Source organism: Epinephelus moara, chromosome 23, assembly GCF_006386435.1.
Source record: "Epinephelus moara isolate mb chromosome 23, YSFRI_EMoa_1.0, whole genome shotgun sequence".
NCBI lineage: Eukaryota > Metazoa > Chordata > Actinopteri > Perciformes > Serranidae > Epinephelus > Epinephelus moara.
In genome coordinates, this window is record NC_065528.1 from 31,319,033 (window position 1) to 31,338,826 (window position 19,794).

Sequence of the window (19,794 nt, forward strand, 5' to 3'; positions counted from 1 at the left end):
TTTTTTTTTCATTGATATAAAAATTAATATAAAATACAGGCACATAGAAGGACATGAAATGATGGCAAATCTGGTTAGCCCAGATTGTCCAAGATATAGCATGTGTATGTAGCCTTTATAATGACTGTGATATGAGCTTAAAAGTAAAGGCAGTAAAAATACCCCAAAAACACCTAGGGCCCATAGGGTTAAAGGCGCAGCGGCAACAGTTTAACTTCGTGCTAACTGCTAACAACAACTGTTGATTGGAAGCTTCAAGTTCACAGCGAAAACATCGACACGTGTATTGCGATATAGCCTAATACGATATTCACATTCATATCAACCAGCCCTTGCAGTCACCATTATCTTAGCAACCACTTACTTGCCAACCACACAGTGACCATACTAATGCCTTAACAACCACCCTAACCGTCTTGGTAACCTTAGTAACCATGAAGTTAAGCCTTAGCAACCACACAGATCAGTGCCTTGCTAGCCTCACAGTGACTATACTAATACACACAGGTGAAGTTCTCGACCACAGACAAGTTAACATGTAAAATAACAAATGAAGCGAGCGCTCACTCTGAGAATTTTTTTGTGCATGTCGGAGATCTCGTCGTACTCTGATGACATCATGTTGGCCTGCATCAGCACCTCAAACCTGCGGGACAGGAGACAACAGGTGCTGTGGTTATCTGACACGTGTTAACTGTTGATACACTGCAGTTACATGATGTCTGTTACTGAGTGTGAGTCACTCACAGCTGCTCGGTCTTCTCCAGGATCTGAGTGCAGTAGTTACACAGATGGAAAACCTCAGACTTCTTGTGTTGAATCTCGCTGTAGTCCTCCTTCATCAGCTCGCTGGGGAAACAAACACACGCTTTCATCAGCACAGATTAATCTATTGCTGAAAGACATATGCTTTATATTTGAAAGACTTTGGTTGATGCTTTTATCATTTACTATTTCTAAGTTTTTATAATTAAGATTCTGACCCTGCTCTCTTACAGCAAGCTTTTTTCTAAACCCTTTTTATTTTCTTTGATCTCAGGGTTTCTGGGCACGGTTTTATATTCTGATCCACCTCATGAACACAAACAGGAAGTGAGCTAAATCTAAACACATCTGCTCACTGGGTGGACGCACCTTCAGCTGACCTGTCTGCCTGCGTAATATTTCAGTCAGGAGACATTAAAAGAAGACCCTTGAGCTGGGTCATGACAAACAGGGGGCTCGTCCGGTCCAGTACGCAGGCAGTAAGTCGTTGAATTGGCTTAATGAATGAATGAGCTTGTAGAAAGTGACGACTGAGTTGACGGCACTGCATGAAGACCAGGGATGAGTTAAGTGTTAGATAGATTTGGATAGGCAGATAAGGTAGAGGGGATTCACACTCTTCTTTTTGTGGGTTGACTGGACCTTGTGCGATCACCAGGACCTGCAAGTCCCAGCAGACAGACAGACAGACAGACAGGGGAAAACACACACGAAGCAGCAGGAAGCCGTCACAGAACTTACATCAAACCTCGAACTCCTTTCCGCACCAGCTCCTGATAAACCAGCAGAGACTCTGAAGTTTTCCATAAATGTCCAACGTCACCTGCAAACGTCTGAACAACAACAACAACAGGACTGTCAATGAGAAAAACATCATGCTCTTATTCCCCGAGGAAAAAATGTGTTTAAAACTTCCTGTAACATTCGTTAAATCCTTGGTTCGTGTTCTCACGGCAGCATTTACAAGAGGACCAGATCAAATGCCTTGTGTGAGAAAGCTGCTCTTGATTAGTCAGAATTTCCATGTGGGAAAAATCCAGGAAGTAAAGCAAACGTTGAAGAAGATAAATGTGACACTTTCTAATGTCAATGTCAATCATCTGAGACGTCACAGTGCTCACATTATTGTGTTAAATAAGTACCTTTGCGTAGCTGGCGTCCAGGTCGAGATCGTAGCGAGGCTGAACTTTGGGAGGACTAGCTGTGAAGACAAAAAGTAAAAAAAAGTTTTTTTCCTCTTTGAGTTCATCGAAACGTTAAACCTTTCTGAGTTTGTTTTATTAGGCATTACAGACTAAACTGAACAACAGAGAAACTTAACTCTGCTGGGTGGTTTGACCCAGGAAACCAAAAACAGAGAAAACCATACACTTGTACATCAGACTTAAGTTTTTGTTCCTTCTTCAGCTCATTTTTATGTTTTAAGATTCAGAATTTTCCAAAACTTGCAGACACATGCCTTTCTCGGAATAAAGAGAAAGAGTACGACAGCAGGAGCCTGCAAATTTAAGACTTTTTAAGACCTTTAAATACCTCCTGGAATTCAAGTTAAGGAATGAAGCTGGTTCTTATTAAACATGATGCAAACTCTTAATTAATCAAGGCTCCGAATAATAATAGAAACAAAGTGGGAAATTAATTTCTGAGGTTTTTCGGTCATGTTTGATCAAGTAAATCGTGCTCTCTGAATATCGTACTGATATCCTGGATCATTCTGTGTCTGCAGAATAAAGAATAAAACCTCCTTTTACTGTGCAGCACTACGTACGGTCTTCGAAGATGAGTCCCACAGTGGCGACGGACTCGCGGCTGACGAGCATGATGGGATTGTCTCTGGAGGTCTTGGGAAAGGTCTTGGCCTGGCGGTTGGGGTCGAGGACGAGGCAGCGGCCCTCGTACAGCAGCTCCTGGTTGTGCAGCGGGATGCTGGCTCTGCGCGACAGCAGCTCCTGGAAGAGCGCCGCCCTGTGGAGACATGAGGGAACAGCTGCTTTCAGACACACTGAACACAGTCAGATTTTGTTACTAAACAGATCCTCCACACTGATGTTTCAGTGAAGTGTCTCTTACGTGTTGTATTCGTGGATGTAGACGTGATGCAGCGTGGCCTGCTGCAGACTGAACACGTAGACGACAGTCCGGTGCAGGATGTCGTTGGTCTCGGCGAAGAACTGGTCGAAGCCCCAACACTTCTCCTGATCAGCCTCCAGGATGTTGGCGAGCACCGGAGTCAGGAGGCTCTGAAGACCCCTGAAACATCAGACCGGAGTCCGGTTCATGGCTATAATCACTACTGATATATACATGCAATATATTCTGGTATCATAGGTCGGTGGATACATATGTTCGTGTTTGATTTACTTCCTATTTATTTAACACCAATTGATTATTTATTACAAACACTAACATGTGTTTACAGTGTTGTCTTACTTGGACAGACTGCAGGACACCGGCATCTCCGTGCTCCACTCGATCTTCCCGTTCTCGCACTTCTGATGTCCGGAGATCGTCCCGGACGGTTTCTCTGTGATGATTTTATACCTGAGACCAACAAACAGCTCAGTCAGTTTTTAATTCTTCCCTCCTCCTTCTCAGAACCAAACTCACGTCTCACTCTTACATGACTTCTTTGTTCCTGCGCGGCCCCTCGAACGGTCTGAACGGCAGGCTGCCCGTGGCGGCGTGGTAGAACGTGACCCCGATGCTCCACAGGTCGACCGTGGCTCCGTACTTCTTCTGGTGGTCTTTTCTCAACACGGCTCGCTCATACATGTCGGGATGCTGCACAGGGAACACATGAAGAAGAGGTCAAGAGGTAGGCAGGAAGTTAAAGATGTCAACTTGGACCCCTGGAAAACTGTGATGGAATTTTTGTCAGGCTATGGCAAGTTCAGGAAAGTTTCTGTTATCTACACATGAGGAGCTTCACATCAACAATTTATGGTTGAATGTGGGCGTGTAAAGGACGGGGCATGAGGCTGGTCTACATGCGGACAATGCCAAGTTGATTTTGGACTTATAAAAGGAAACTGTGCAGTGGCAGGCGTACACATGGTGGATTCCCTGCAGAGTTTTATAAATGAGGCCCCAGGTGTGTTTTCCCTCACCAGGTATTCCTCGGTGCCGTACAGAGACACAAACTGCTCGTCGTCCTCCAGTTCTCTGGCTGCTCCGAAGTCTGTCAGTTTGTAGACGGAGCGTCCGTCCTCTCCGATCACACGCATGATGTTTCCTGGTTTGATGTCCCGGTGGACGATACCGTACTCTCTCAGGTGGTTCATACCTGCCACTGCAGACACAACGTCCAATCAGAGAGCACATCAGAGTCACTGAAACACTACAGGTAAGCGTCCTGAATCCATCTCTGACAGCAGGTCAACAAAACGAGAACACAAAGAATTTATCAAAGTTCAACTTCAAGTCGCTCATAATGATGCTAAGAGAATATCATTTAAGATGGTGTAGATCAAGTAAAAATGTTCGTAGCTGCAGGAGTCAATACTCTTATTGCACCTTTGTACGCAACTTATTCTACGTTATGTCTTTTATCTGGACCCTGAGTCTGTGATAAAGTTTCGATTGAGTGATTAGCGGCCTCATTAGGATTAAAATCTGAAACTTGATGGAACCAAACTTCGGTCTGAACGAATATTCAGGAACATAAATTGATATTTCAGAAGATCAAATTGTCCCACTGACCCACATCGTGCAGAACTATAAGAAACTCGTCCTCAGGAAGTCCGTAAGCATTGGACGACTCCTCTAACACCGTGTAGAGACTCCCACAGGGACAGTACTCCATCACCAGGACCTTGTGACGGGTGTTAGACTGAGAGGAAGACGACGATGAAGAGGAGGTTAGAGACATGTTTATTAAATGACAAACGTCTTATCTGGCAGTCACTGACCTCTTCCTCCACAGCGAAGAGTTTGACGATGTTCTTGTGGTTGAGTTTTTTCAGAACCTCGAACTCTCTCATCTGGACGTCCAGCGGCCTCAGAAAGCTCAGGTTATTAAAAACTTTGACGGCGTACAGGTCGCCGGTTTTCTGTTCAACACAAAGAAGATGCAGTCAGACACATTATATTTAAGATTTACTCCATCAGTTCAATTTCGACTGCTTATCCAAGCTGGGTTGCAGGGGCAGCAGGCTGAGCAAAGTATTCCTCTCCCCAGCAACGCTTTCCAGCTAGTGGGACGTGTCTGGAACACCTCTAACAGGAGGCGCCCAGGAGGATCCTGATCAGATGTTGAACCACCTCAACTGACCCCTTTCGACGTGAAGGAGCAGTGGCCCTACTCCGAGCTCCCTCCGGATGTCTGAGCTCCTCACCCTATCTCTAAGGTGCTGACTCTCATCCCGACCGCTTCAAACCACCCCAGGTCATGCTGGAGGTGACGGTGTGATGAAGCCAACAGAACCACCTCATCTGCAAAAAGCAGAGATGCAATTCTGAGGGCGCCACCCGCGTAAAAGCCCTGAGTTGACCCGACAGACCTGAGGCGTCGACATTAAACGAGACATGTGATCCCAAATTCAAACAGAAGATCAGGTTCAGACTGATCCTCAGACTCTGAAGATTCAGGTCTGAAGTGTTGGGAAATTCCCCCTTTGTGCAGTTTTACAGCCTGAAGGCTTTTTTTTTTTTCGGATCAACCAAAACACAAACTGTGTCGTCTGACGCTCACAATCTTTGACATGAGATCTGAGTTTTCGGATGTAAAAAGCAGAAGCACGGCCCTTCCTACACTGAATCTTTTCCTCTCCGTATGTAAACAGAGTCTGTGCTTCCCATTCAGATAATTCTGCTTCCTCCCGTCCGGACTTCTCCGTCCTCCGGCTCATGACCCGGTCATCGGCTGAGGTTCGAGCTCTCAGTGAGGAACCACATGTGTTTCCTCTGAGGAAGCTTTATAAAATACAGCACCCTTACTATCTGTTTACTGATTGGTCAGCTGATGTGACGGGATTGTGAAAGCACAACAGTAGATTAGACAAAGTAGTTTCTGCTTCCTCAGCATGACACTGGAGAGACGCTCCTCTCCGTCTCTTCTATGTCAGCAGTCGAATTAGAAAGTGAGGACGTCCCATTTGGCGACAACAACCTCTCTAACCATGTTGGCCAGATGGAAAACACCCCCGTGTTGTGTTTCACAGATTTCTACACAACCAACCAGATCAACTGAAACTATGTCGATATGATCTGAACATAAATCCCAACACGTCAAATGAAAACACTGAAAAGGAGCTTTTGTTCTGAGCATTTTGTGCAAGACGGCTATTTTAAAACACAGAAATTAAAACCAGACTTTGGTCTTTTCCCCTATCTTTAAAAGATATATATTATTTCAGTACATGTACGATGCTATCAAACCTGGCAACCCCACAACAAAAGTCATGAGCTGATATAGTATAGTACCATGATGGAGAGTAAACTGAATATAAAACCAGCTGAGAAATATTTTATGGATAAAACAACCAGATAGGAACATTTGGTTTTGGCTTCTCCAACTGAAAAGTCAAGGTAAAGCATCCTGTAAAACTGAATCCTGTAAATGCAGACTGTCCTTTAAACACCTTCCTGCTCAGTGATTGGCTCTGAGCCGTCCTGCAGCAGCTCAGGTGAGTCAGGTGTGAGGTCGTACCTTGTGTCTGCCGCGGTAAACGTTCGCCGTGGCTCCCTGACCCAGCAGGTCGGAGATGAGCCACAGGTAGTTGGTAGTGCTCTGCATCCTGACGGCTGCAAGTGATGCTGAAAACACACAAACAACTCATCAATAACAGGATGTGATCGACAACCAGGCTGGAAATCAATCCTCTGTACTTTCCAACACCAGCTGAAATCTCTGTGTATCAAAAGGTGGCATCAAATAATAAAATCATCACAGTGACAAAGCTGTAACCATGAGGTGAGGGCAGCTTTACTCGGAAAATTATTTAAACAATTACCTGATTATCAAAATAGTTTATTATTTTTCTGATGACTAACATATGAGCTCAATAAATCACCAAATAATTATTTATTTTATTTTTTGTCTTTTATAAGTATGTACATATATAATAAATATTACTATACAACGTAATAAAATTAAAAAACAGATATAAGATAAAAATTGACATATTTTATATTTTATTTAACTTACTGTTTGATTTATGCATTTTATATAATTTGTTAAGTTATGTCTTTTTTCAATTTGTCATATTAACTCTGATATTTTACATTATATATTATTTTTTAAATTGGTGGACTGTTTTGCAAACCTATGTTAATGTATATATTTTATTTTTAATTAATTTTTATACATATTTATTGTTTTAATTGTGTGTCCAATATAAATACTTTTTGTCATATTTATTTATATTACATATCTTATTTTTTGTAATTTTAATTCATTTATTTTACACCTGTGATTGTATTTTGAGTTATTTATTTATTATTTTGGAAATATTATTTTATTTAATTTTAAAATATTTTTTAACATATATTATTATTAGTAGTATTTTGTGTCACATTTATTTTTTTACATATATGATTTTATTTTGCATCATTCTTATTTTAATTTACATATATGATTTTATTTTGTGTAATTATTAATTATATTTTTAACATAAATTATTATCATAATTTTATGCCACATTTATTTTATTTTACATAAATATATTCTATATTTTATTTTTTGTTTTGCAAATTTTCACGTCAAAACCAGAAACACTAATGAATGAATTTATAAGTTTATATACTTTCCCTACGTCACCGCGTAATCTGCTCTTGACGTCACGGTCCGTAGGTGGGAAACTCCCGTTTCAGAGACAGAATTCACCGTAACGTGACGATGATACAGCAGATTATTAAAATGCTCTGATTCTATTTAATGTCACTAAACCTGCTGCTGCGGATTCACGAGCCGCCGCATCAAACCCACCTAATTATCTTTAATGAGGAGCTAACAATGACATCAGCTAACATTAGCTCATTAATATATAAACACACCGCGCAGTTAAAGGTTCAGAGATCTCCTGTGTGTTGTATTAATGTCAGTAAATGTGTCTGTTAGCGTGTTGTGCATTTTATATTTTCACTTTCAGTCGGCAGACATGGACGCTGACTGTCACAGAAATCGGAACTAAAAACACGATCATTTAAACCCGCGTCGTGCAAACAAACTGACCGTATATCTGCAACACGACACCGGGTCCGTGAGCTAACACGCCGAGCTACAAACCGGTAACGGTGAACAAATTATATTTGCGTGTTTTCTCGTTTAAAATGAGTCATTTTTATTTTTGTTTATTTCCTCACCTTTCTTTTCTGCTGCGGAGTCCTCTTCTTCCGCTGTTTCCTGGCCACATGACAGCAGCGGGCCAATCAGCGCACAGAGTGTAGTAAAAGAGGGCGTGGCGAAAGTATCGTAATACTCAGACGAGCAGAGGCAGGTTAAAAAATATGCGCAGCTCTTACCTTCTAACTCAGGTATATAAACAACTTTCAGCGCTCGGTTTTTTGTTTTAAATTAATCTTCTTCACCCCTCCCACCTGCTGTCACGTCAGTTTGTAGCAGAATAACAGTTTGTACTGACCTGGCAAGAGGAGCTAAATATGCCAAACTGTGCGCACTCCTGGCTGTTACCAGTTATTACGGTAGCTGCACAGAAACCTGAATCAAAACCTACCTGTCAGTGAGGTGGAACAGGCCCGTTTATATAACACATCTATTCAACACTGCGATAACAACTCTGCAATATAAACATCAAGAAACTCACAAATATAACGGTTACTGTTAAGTTTTTAGACTGTGGAAATAAGTTAAAACGTTTATCTAAAAAGTATTAAAAATACAGTAGAAAAATAATTTGTGTCTGTTTTCATATAAATTTTGCTCCTACTGTCGTGTTGAATTATTCTAGTTTAATTATTCTAATTTACGTTTTTCGTTTTTCAAATTTAATTATGGGTAATTTTTGTTTGGTTTATTACCTGTATGTTGTTGCTGGAATGTTTGACAGATACAAATAAATAAATAAATACATAATACACAATAAAAGAAGTCATTGCTGCCTTTTGTCATTCAAAGTAAAAACATTAAAATCTTTTTTTTTTTTTTTTTTAAGTTATGGATTTGTTTAAATTAAGATAAGAAGGAATGACATGATACTTACAAATGACAAATAAATAAATAAATAAATAAATAATACACAATAAAAACACAAAGCTGCCTTGGTGTCCATTTTGTTATTCAAAGTTTTTTAAAGACCATTAAAAATCAATTTTTTGTTCCTAAGATTTCAAATTTATTGATTTCAGTTAAGATAATGAGGGGTGACATGATTCTTACAAATAAATAAATACCCCAATAATACAAAACATTGCTGCCTTGGTTTCTATTCTGTTAATTAAAGGTAAAATTGATCTTTTTCAAGGTATTAAATTTAGAAATTTGTTCAAATTAACATAATGAGGACGGACATGTTTTATATTTTATATTTGTATATTTTGTCATTTGAAGTTGACACCATTAAAATTCTATTTCTTTTTATGATAAATATGAATGTTTATTGATTTATTTAAATTAAGATAATGAGGATAACATTTATAAATACATTAATAAAACAAAAAACATTGCACAGGTGAAGTAATATTTTAAGAGATTTAGCTTGTTTCTGCACTGTGTACATTTTAGGTTTGGGAATGTAAATAGTTGAGTTAGTTAAAAGTTATCCTATTTCTTTTTCTGGTTGCTGGGCAACAGAAATAACAATAAAACTGGAATGCATTTTGTAAGTTTTGAATTTAATATTTAAATTCAGCATCTCAGCTTAGTTTTTATTGACGCATTATTTATTTTTATTTTATTTTTTTTAATTTAACCTTTATTTACCCAGGCAAGCAATTAAGAACAAATTCTTATTTACAAATGCAGCCTGAACCAAAGAGCAAAGGCTCTCTGGAGGGAGAGGGGGAGTGGATGCTAAAAATAAAAAATAAAGTTATATAAAATACACAATAAACAATTAATAAACAATTAATAAATACAATACAATAAAGGTGAAAAACAGTACAAACATGACAAGTAGGCCTACTCAACAGGTGCAAGAGTCAACTATAATTTGTTGCAAATTTTGTTTAAAGACTGTGAGTGATGTGAGGACGGTAAGTTTGAGGGTGTTTTGAATGGTGTTCCAGTCATTAGCTGCAGCAAAGCGGAAAGTGTTGCGTCCAAAGACTGTGCGGGCTTTGGGGATGGAGAGTTTAATGAGTTTACTGGACCTTAAATTGAGGGCAGAGTGGGAGAGGTGCAGGAGGGAGGAGAGGTAGGGAGGTGTCATACCAAGTATGGTTTTGTAAATGAGCTGAAGCCAATGGCGGAGTCGTCTGGTGTGGAGGGATGTCCAGTCTACTAGGTTGTATAAGTCACAGTGGTGAGTACTAAAATGTGCACCTGTGGCAAAACGGATGGCAGAGTGGTGGAGAGGGTCCAATTTACTGAGGGTAGAGTGAGATGCCATCCTGTAGATGGTGTCGCCAAAGTCAAATATGGGCAGGATGGACATTTTGACAAGTGTGTGTCTGGCTGAACGGGTGAAGGTGGCCTTGTTGCGATATAGAAAGCTCAAACGAGCTTTAACTTTTGACTGTAAGTGCTTAATGTGGGTGGTGAAGGAGAGGGACGAGTCCAACCAAAGGCCAAGGTATTTGTAACATTAGACAAAAATCAGAATATAACCATTAATTTTTCAGGTCATTTACTTATAAAATTTAATTAAGTTTAGTTTGAGTAGTTTAACAAGAAAAAATAAATAAAAAAACCCCAATGAAAATCTTAAATTTTTACTCAAATTCTTGTAAATCAGTGACTTCAGTTTAATAAGTGTTCATTCATATTTAACATTTTCATTTGAGTTAATCAGAAATTAACATACTGAGGTTGAGCTTGTTTGTTTTATGTGTTGGGGTAAATGTGTTGTCTTGTCAAGATAACAGCTCTTTGTTTTGTTGATGAGCTGAGAATTCTAAATAACACTTAAAAAATTGAGGACGAAATGTTTAGATTTTGTTTGACATTTAAAATGCACATTTATATTGCATTTATTTTTTTGTAACAGCAATTAAATTTTTTCATAAATTAGAACATTTAAATCGAAACAGTAGTTGCAACATTTTTTAGTATAAATTCACGCACCCTTCCCCTGAAATATAAATCATCACACAGACACTCATTTTAAAAGTTCACTCACTTTATATTTAACAAAAAGGAAAAAAAATCAGCATTTCATGAGTTACAACAGCTTATGGTGGCAGCTGGATGGGCTGTACAGGTCCATCTGGTACTCTGGTTTACAGGTAAAGCAGTCGTCGTATAAAAACGTACAGTTAGTGGAAATTAAACAAACACGACGAACCCAACGTTGGTTCGTCCTCGCAGAGCACCATGAGAGCAGAACGGATGAAGGACAACAAAAAAAACGACAACAAGAACTTCTGTTTTCCTGTCGAACCTCCGATTAAAAAAACCTGGAGACAAAAGTGCTTTAAAAAAAATAAAAAAATAAAAATGAATCAATCTTTTTACATTTCAACGTTCTTTGACCCTTTTCAACCACCTTCGTCACTTTTGTACAAAATGTCCAAAACTCTGAATTCAGTTTGTTTTAACGTCACGTTCAGATTCACACGTTTGATTTGTCTCGTTTTCTCTCTGGTGTCACGCAAATTTATTGTTTTATTATCAAATCTGTTTAATAAGGCTGAGTATCGAACGGAAACACTTGTACCGAGCGAAATGTGTCCAAAACACAGAGGTAGTTAAAATCAAACGTTGATCATAAAGTTCCTGATTTAAGTTAAAAATTTCAAAATTCAATCAAAATTTCTAAATAAAAAATTGTTTCAAGTTTTACAAGCCAACCATAAATGTGTCAGTCAGCAAATAAAGACATAAAATGCCCCAAAAATAACAAAACTAGTACATCGCTAGCAAATATTAAACAATATTTTATTGGACAGATTTCTCCTACGGCTGTTTGAATTTTCTCTTTTACTACTTAAATTTTAGCTTTTGAGAAATTTGAGTTTTTCTAGAAACAAAAAAGTTTATACTCAGCCCTTTAAATCAGGATTTAGCATTCTTAATGTGCTTTTTTTTAAAATATACTCTCAAAAAATAATTAGTACCCTTGATTTTTATTGGTTCCCTCAAATTATTAATTTGTACCTTTTAAATAAACCAAGTCCTCTACAATTAATAGTTTTGTCACTCTAACGTTTCAGATTTAAAAGTTTCATTAAATCTTAAACACAACATTTCCGACATCTCTGACCTTCCATATATTCCATATCATAGACGTCAAAGATTGTTTCACAGCTAAATACACATTTTTCTGTGATCCTACAGATTTTATTTGGCTCATTAAAACTCTTTGCAGAGACAGAAAATGCTCAGAAGAGAAAAGAGTTTGATTTATAATTTTAAAAATGGTACAAATTATTAATCCCAGGGAACATGAGGTAAACTGAGAGTATAAAAGAAGCACAGCGAGGGAACGATTCACCAAAACGTTCCCAACACCGACCAGACGATAAAAATCTGAAAAGGTCTCCGTCATCTTTTTTTTTTTGGACTCTTCTAAACAAACCAAACGTCCGCCTTTAACAACTTTACTGTGAAGTTTTGTACCAGAAACAAACTTAAAAAAAAAAAAAAAAAAGGTCCTGTAAAGTGCAGTCAGAGAATGAGAACGTCTCCCAACAATGATTCTTATAGATTGATGTGAATGTGCCTGAAAACACACCTGGATGTGCAGACGAGCAGTGATTGTACCACAGGTAGCTCTCAGCGGACAGATGTGGACAGATGCGGAAGATGTACGGAGGCAGCAGAGAGCCAAAAGTGTATGGACTCATGATCTGGCCCAGGTTTGACTGGAGTCGTCACTGGTGTTTGGTGGTTTGAGTTTCTGTTCAGATAAATTAGACTTTTTAGATTTTCTGCACAGTAAAACTGCACTGTTAAAAAAAAACATATTACAGAGTCGAAAATCAACAAAGCCAAAGTCCATAAATATAATTTTTTTTATACCTTGTGCACACAAAATATTAATTCTTACAACTACCTTATAAGGCAAAAGTTTCCTTCGGCAAACTAACTGCTACTCAAATATTTACAGAAAACTTTTGCATCCAAATTTATAATTTGTCAACTACAGCAATAACTTTTGCACCCAGGATAATTATTTGCAGTCAAGACAATAATAACCTTTGCACCCAAAATAATTACTTTACAGCCAAATAAATAATTTGTGTGCCAAGACGATAAATTAAAGAAAAAAATAATGTCAGTTATTGTTTTGTATGCGCACCATTTAATAAATTGTGTGCACAAGATACCAAAAATATCTCGCAGAACTCTGTTGGCTTTGAATAATTCTGTTTCTCGGATCAAATATATTTTTTTGATAAAGACCAGCTGCCATTTTCTGTCTTTAGAGAGTGAGAATTATTTTTATTATTTCAACAAGATGACGCAAATATTTCAATTAAATAAAACAAAAAAACACGTAAAGGCTGATTATTAGAGCTGGGTATCAAACATGAATATTTATATGTTTTTCGGTTACTGACATATTTTTCCCGTTCATGTACATTTGTGCCAAAATATTTGAGAATTTCGGTTTAATTCAATCTTCTTTTTCTTTTAATATATTCCTTAAAGTAAAAGATCATGAAATGGTATTTAATATTTGTGCCAAAACTGAAAAAGAGGATTTGTATTTTACTTGTATCGAGGATTTTATGACGACACCCAGCTCTAAACATCGTCGTTGATATTTGGTGTTTTTTGTTCACAAAAGCAATATTTTAATTTGATATTCCGATTGCCGGTAACGTCACTGCACTGTAAAAAATTACATATTACAGTGTCATTACAGCGACATTATTTGACTTGGATAATTCTCACTTTCCAGAATTTTATCCAGAATTTCTTTTTAATTAAAATGTCTCATTAAGACAGATGATATTTGTTTGTGCTTTGAATGATATGATATTTAAAAATGGAGTCACAGACACGTCGGACTGATGAAATAATAAAAGCGATGTGTAAAACATTGAGATTGTCAGATTCATGCTGGTGTTATTTTTCTCAGAAGCTCAACGAGAAACTGAACGACAGGAAGTTAAAACGTGACGACGATTATCAGATGATGCAACGGGTTATCTTGAAAAATATATTTCTGGTCGTCACGAGAAGCACAAACACACAAACAGATTTACAAAAGAAAAAAAACAAAACTGATTGTTGACTCAAGGCAACAGCCGCCTCGTGTTTTCACCTCTGGTCCCAACATCTGCCTCCACTTTGTTTACAGATTCTTTTGGCACAAACAGCCTTCAAACATGAACAGACACTAAAAACCTGGATATGTTCTTCTGATCTGAGATTGTCGCCGAACGTTTTGAGTGAAACTCTGTAGAAAAATATAATGAGGCAATATAAAAAAAGACGGAATGAAAAGTACTGCAAGAGTTCAATGGATAGATTTACAATGATTTTCTATATAGCTTATAAATACGTTATCTACACAATATGTGGTACAAAAATACTATATAGCATTTAGTGGGCACTGGTTTCCTTTGTGTTTTTTTTCCTCAAAGTAACAACAACATAAAAAAAAAAACGTAATGAAGATGTGGAACTGGTCAGGCACAAGATCGTGTTCATGGTGGGAAACGCTGCGTCCTCCACAAAGACTAAAAACAGAAAAGAGTTGATGTGTTCGCTGTGCAGCTTTGGGTCGATTCACTCACAAACACACAAGTTGCAGTCGAGCATCTCAACGAGAACAGAACATGTGAAACACAAGCGTACGTTTTGGTTTAAATCCCGTCTGAACATCACGATGATTGGAGGACGTGAGTCATGTGACATCTGATCTTTAACATCTAGTGGATAATGTATGTTTTAGTGTTCTGTATGGAGGCCCCGAGGGGACAAACGCAAGAACTGGTTTCTAGTGGAGATGCCAGTTTTGGTTAATTTTGCTTTCAATAGCCAACGACTATTAATTTTAAAAGACAAAACAAAAATAGAAAAAATGATGTCAAATACAAGCGACCTTTCCGGACAGCCAGCTAGCTGCGTGAAGCACAGCGCTCACAGCCCACCCTTCGGTCTCCACTTGTTAGCCATCGTTAGCCTAGCTAGCAGAGCTGCTTATTTCAGTATGTGAAACATTGTGGCTACCCTCCAAGCACAACGTGATTTTGCCAAGTAGTACATGTTCCTGAATCAACATTCCTCATGACGCTCCTGGACCAACATTTTTATCAACCAATCACAGCCCTCTGACATCATTAGTGTGCTGCTCCTGTGCTTCTTTTAAAATTCCTTTGTGGTTCTTCAGAGCTAAGCTTCCGAAATTAAGTTAGTAAAACTGAACAAAATCCTCAGTAATGAACAAAAACCCTGTAAGCTACTGCAGGGTTAGCGAGCTAGCTTGCTAACTAGGTGGGCTACGCTAACAAGTAAGCTTACCAATAGGCTAGAATATTAGCGAGTTAGCTTGCTAACTTGGAAGGCTATGCTAACAGTAAGCTTGCCAATGGGCTAGAATATTGTCCGCTAACAAAGAGTGTGGATTATATCATTTTTCAGTTGCAATTAACTGCAATAAACACATTTACCCTCCTTTATATAGCTTATTAAATCCTCACTCGTTAGCATAGCCTACCTGGTTAGCAAACCTACTTGCTGATATTCTAGTCTATTGGCAAGTTTACGTGTTAGCATAGCCAGCCTACTTAGCAAGCCAACTCACTAACCCTGCAGTGGCTTAGAAGGATTTTGTTTCGGTGTGCTAACTTCAGTTTGAAAGACTTGCTTAGCTCTGATGAAGCACAAAGGTAGTTTGAAAGAAGCACAGTAGCAGCACATTGATGATGTCAGAGGGCTGTGATTGGTTGATTGCAGTGATGGTACTGGAAAGCGATGTGGGATGTTGATCCAGGAGCATGTCCTACTGAGAAAATTCACGTCATGAGTAAGCGGTTTCATTTGGAGCAGCGTAACCCAATTAGCATTGTTGTTAGCACCACTAGCTGTGCTGTCATTGCTAACGGTGCTAACAGAGCTAACTGATGCTAAAGGGAGTTTGCAGCTCAAAATTGAGGCGCTTACTCACCAGGGTGACGTGGGAGGAGACTGGAGGGTGGGCACAATGTTTCCACAGCAACACAGTTGGGTCAAGTTGGCGTCACTGGCAGTAATCGCTTAATGCATGGTGCCATTTTAGCTAGCGCCCACAAACTGAAGAGCAGCAGAATTAACCCACAGACGACATGAGTAACGGTCAAAAATATGCCCGCTAATTAACCGTTAACATCTCTTGTTCTTAGCGCACAAAAACAAACCAAGAAGGCCGATTGTCTTCAGACTTCCTGAAAAGTCTCTGAAACATTTTGTCACTTCAGGGCCTCCGTAGAATTTTATCAAACTTGCTGTCTGATCCACCGCAGCCTCATTGTCACTCTCAGAGCTGCTCCTGCTTTGATTGATCGGGTAATAAATATGTGCCTCGTCGTGTTATTGCTTCCTGATTGGTCACATGACTCACCTCCGCATCAGACACGATCTTACGAACCGTTTCGTAACTGAGGAGGTAAATTTAAAAATGAAAGACCCAGTACCACGTTCTCACACGGGCCTTTCTCCAGTTTACATGGTAACTACAGACACTGCCGGCCGAGCATCCGGGGGGCGCTCTTCCTCTTCTTCTTTTTCTCCTGTAGATGTTTTTCATATTTGGCATCAGATAAGTTAAAACGTCCCGCTGTGTGCTTTTTGTCCTTCAGCCTCTTTTTCTCCTGGTTTAAGGCAACTTATATTTGTGATGATTTTAATAAAACCTTTTTCTTAAAAAAATGTACAAATTTCTTAATACAAACCTCTATGGCATCATCAGTAAACACTGTATAGAAAATATATAAATATGCTTTTTCTCTTTTTCAATGTACAAATGTTCTGCAGCTCCCGTTTGTTTCCTTTTCTCGTCCTGCGTGTCACTCCTCCTCCTCCTCTTCATCAGTCTCCCATTTTTAACCTCATATATGCACAATTGCTATTTACAGTGAGGGGGGGTGTGGAGCTGTGCGCAGAGGGGGACTGTGGGGGGCTCACGAGGAGTCCGTGCAGGGCGAGGGCGGTGGCGGGTAGAGGTGGTGGGAGTAGCTGCGCTCGGTGTAAGGCGACGGCGGGCAGCTCTCGCAGTTCTCCTCCGCCGACAGGTACTGGCTGCGGGGCGTCGGCGGCGGCGGGAAAGGCTCCGAGTCGTAGTTGAGGTCGCTGGTGTAGCCCTTGCCGACGGTGGCGGAGGCAGCGGCGCTGGACTTGAGCGGCGCCCGGCGTCCTGGCGTGTAGTCGCTGTCGCACACGTCGGTGCTGCAGGGGGTGGTGGGAGGGGCGAAGTGGCGGTAGGTGTAGGGCCGGTAGCTGAGAGAGAGGAACACCACAGAAGAAAGATTTATTAATTCACAGCCCAGTTTCATCAAACTGGTGTTGACGTGGAGAAACTTCTGGAGACACAGCTGGATGTTTAGCAACAAAACACCACGTAAATTATAATGTTTAAACTTTGCTTATTGTTCAGATTAATTGTCCGATGTGGCGACTTACACACGTGTAAATATTAAATATATTCCTGGGTGTTCCAGCCATAGAGTGCATTCAACAGCTTTATACATCCAAAAAACTGAAAATAAATAAATCAGCTAAGTCTAAAGCTGATGGAGCCGACTGACTCATACTGGACTCAAACCTTGGCCTCCTCTGTGAAATTCCTGTGCTTAACCCACTCGTCCACCACGTCTTCCTCCCACCAGAACTTTCTGGCACTTCACTTGTGAGTTATGTCTCGTACATTTACCACTTTAATCTCTGAGAATATTCGAGATTGGTGAGCACTAGCCCTGACCATCACCTCTTTGCCCTTATCCTAACAGCTTCCTACCTCAACACGTCAACGCGATGAGTCTTAGCCAATCACAGCACACAGTAGGATCCTTAATAACATGTCACAGGGATGGATGTAAATAGTGAAATATCTGCAGTGTGAATTTTCTTCTTGTTTTCCCTTCTGTGTAATTCTGCTAGCATTTTCAGCTGAAACTGATAATGTATTAAAACCCAACAATTTTCAGGCAAAAAGAAACAACAAAGACGAGTTACATTTACTGTTGAGGAACTCCAGTTATAATTAACAAAGGTGCCAGGCGACGCAGTTTGTAGATTTAGTTGTTGAAATGCTTAAGCTCCACATTTTTACAGTTAGAGAATGCAAGAATTTTCTTCTGAAAAAAGCCACAGGAAGCCACTGCAGAGGGGTTAAAGAGCCACAGGTTTCCTGCCCGTCCTGCCCTCACAGCGGACGTGTGTGGGTCAGTAACTAAATCATGACCCTGGTTCCACTGGTGGAAACTCAGGTGAAGTTCTTCTAAAGTTTCTGTGATGGAAACAGTTTCAACATAATTTCACTTTTTCTGTATAAACTAAACTTCTAGTCTCAGATGAAGATACGAGAGGAGCTCATGGTTTGTTTACAGAGTTCAAAGTAAACAGGAAGAAGCTGTTTGTCTCCGACTGTTGTAGATGCAGACTGATGACATTAAATCCATTTACTCTGTTTCATAAACACACATGATGGAAAACTGAAGCATTTAGTTTCAGTTTGACTGATTGTCAAAGAGAAAACTTTAACTTTACAATGAATAACATGTGATGTAATGTGTGTGAGTGTGAGTTACCTGTAGGATCTGTGTGTCGAGGGACTGTTTGAAGAATAACCAAACTCCATAGTGTACTGAGAGCGGACTGTAGCAGGAGACGGAGGAGGGTTCAGGATCTGAAACACAACAAAATCACAACATTTAAATAGTTATAATTACTTATAATTTAAAGTTAGAATTAAACTACCCCAGGAGACATCAGGTTATCATGATAATTAAATCACTGAGAAATTAGCAAGAATAAAAATGTGCACTGAAACTTTATTCTACTGATCCATAGTTTCAAAATAAGTTCTTGAATGTTGTCTGAAAACAACTCTGAAATTTTATTTTAACAAAAGAGAAAATGAAGACGAAGTTATCAGACTTTGTTTTCTGATTCGTTGATAATAAAGTAAAGAAGCTGTAAATGTCTAAAACATGTCGTCCTCTCACCGGAGGGAAGTATGTCCCCTTGGTGCTGGACGAGCTGCTGGACGAAGCTCCCGTCACGTGAGCTCGGTCGTACGGAGGTCCGCTGCTCCCGCCCATGATGCTGAGGGAGCCAATCACAGACTTCCCTCTGGACATACCTGTTGGTTCATAGACAGACGTCAGCTTCACGTTTATTAAATAACATATGCAGGTACGAGGTGACGGACGTGTCGTCCCACCTGGCAGCGAGCTGGACAGCGAGCTCGGATGCGGCACGTATCCCAGCGGCACTGACGACGGCCCGTGGACCACAAAGTCGTTGGTGACCGTCTCGCCGTCGTCTTTCATCTGCGGGCAGAGGACGCGCTGACACACGAAGTACACGGCTCCCACCACGAACAGCGCCATGACGACGCCCACAATGGAGCCGATGGTGTTGTTGGACGGAGGAGGAGGCTCCTCTGTTGGATCTGAAACCACAGAAGAAGAGGAGCGACTTTAGAACACAACTGAATGTTTTATAAAAGATGATCCAGTTTTCTGTTCAAATTAGTAATAAAAAAATTTGATTTGCTGAAAGTGCGACTGATGGGATGATTGTGAGACTCACAGCAGCCGATCTCGTCAGAGTTGTCAGTACAGTCCATGTTGTGGTCGCACTTCTTGTGTTTACCGATGCACTGACCATTAGAGCAGGTGAACTGGTCTGGAGGACAACGTACTGGGAGACAAGAAGAAATCTATTATAACCTCTAAACCCTTGTGATGATGCTTTTTCTTTCTTCTACAAGAGTTCAGTCAAAGCTGTGCTGATGCTTCATGTAAACTAAAACAAGGTGG

General features: G+C 39.8%; 2 protein-coding genes across 2 annotated transcripts in view; both read right to left on the reverse strand.

Annotated features, from left to right (window-relative positions):
• The window catches only part of tbk1 (TANK-binding kinase 1), a 17,126-nt gene extending 8,985 nt beyond the window's left edge, over positions 1-8,141 (reverse strand). The window contains exons 1-13 of the mRNA XM_050036308.1: positions 8,068-8,141; positions 6,413-6,519; positions 4,674-4,814; positions 4,465-4,594; positions 3,873-4,054; positions 3,386-3,546; positions 3,196-3,306; positions 2,836-3,015; positions 2,534-2,730; positions 1,908-1,966; positions 1,507-1,598; positions 748-849; positions 568-646 (exon numbers count right to left, since the gene is read on the reverse strand). Of these exons, the coding sequence (XP_049892265.1) occupies positions 568-646; positions 748-849; positions 1,507-1,598; positions 1,908-1,966; positions 2,534-2,730; positions 2,836-3,015; positions 3,196-3,306; positions 3,386-3,546; positions 3,873-4,054; positions 4,465-4,594; positions 4,674-4,814; positions 6,413-6,499 (1,521 nt within the window). The 5' untranslated portion in view covers positions 6,500-6,519; positions 8,068-8,141. The remainder of the gene's footprint in view (positions 1-567; positions 647-747; positions 850-1,506; positions 1,599-1,907; positions 1,967-2,533; positions 2,731-2,835; positions 3,016-3,195; positions 3,307-3,385; positions 3,547-3,872; positions 4,055-4,464; positions 4,595-4,673; positions 4,815-6,412; positions 6,520-8,067) is intronic.
• Positions 8,142-10,982: 2,841 nt separating this feature from the next.
• The window catches only part of lrp6 (low density lipoprotein receptor-related protein 6), a 63,330-nt gene continuing 54,518 nt past the window's right edge, over positions 10,983-19,794 (reverse strand). Inside the window, exons 19-23 of the mRNA XM_050036262.1 lie at positions 19,565-19,675; positions 19,194-19,424; positions 18,976-19,112; positions 18,559-18,656; positions 10,983-17,248 (exon numbers count right to left, since the gene is read on the reverse strand). Of these exons, the coding sequence (XP_049892219.1) occupies positions 16,933-17,248; positions 18,559-18,656; positions 18,976-19,112; positions 19,194-19,424; positions 19,565-19,675 (893 nt within the window). The 3' untranslated portion in view covers positions 10,983-16,932. The remainder of the gene's footprint in view (positions 17,249-18,558; positions 18,657-18,975; positions 19,113-19,193; positions 19,425-19,564; positions 19,676-19,794) is intronic.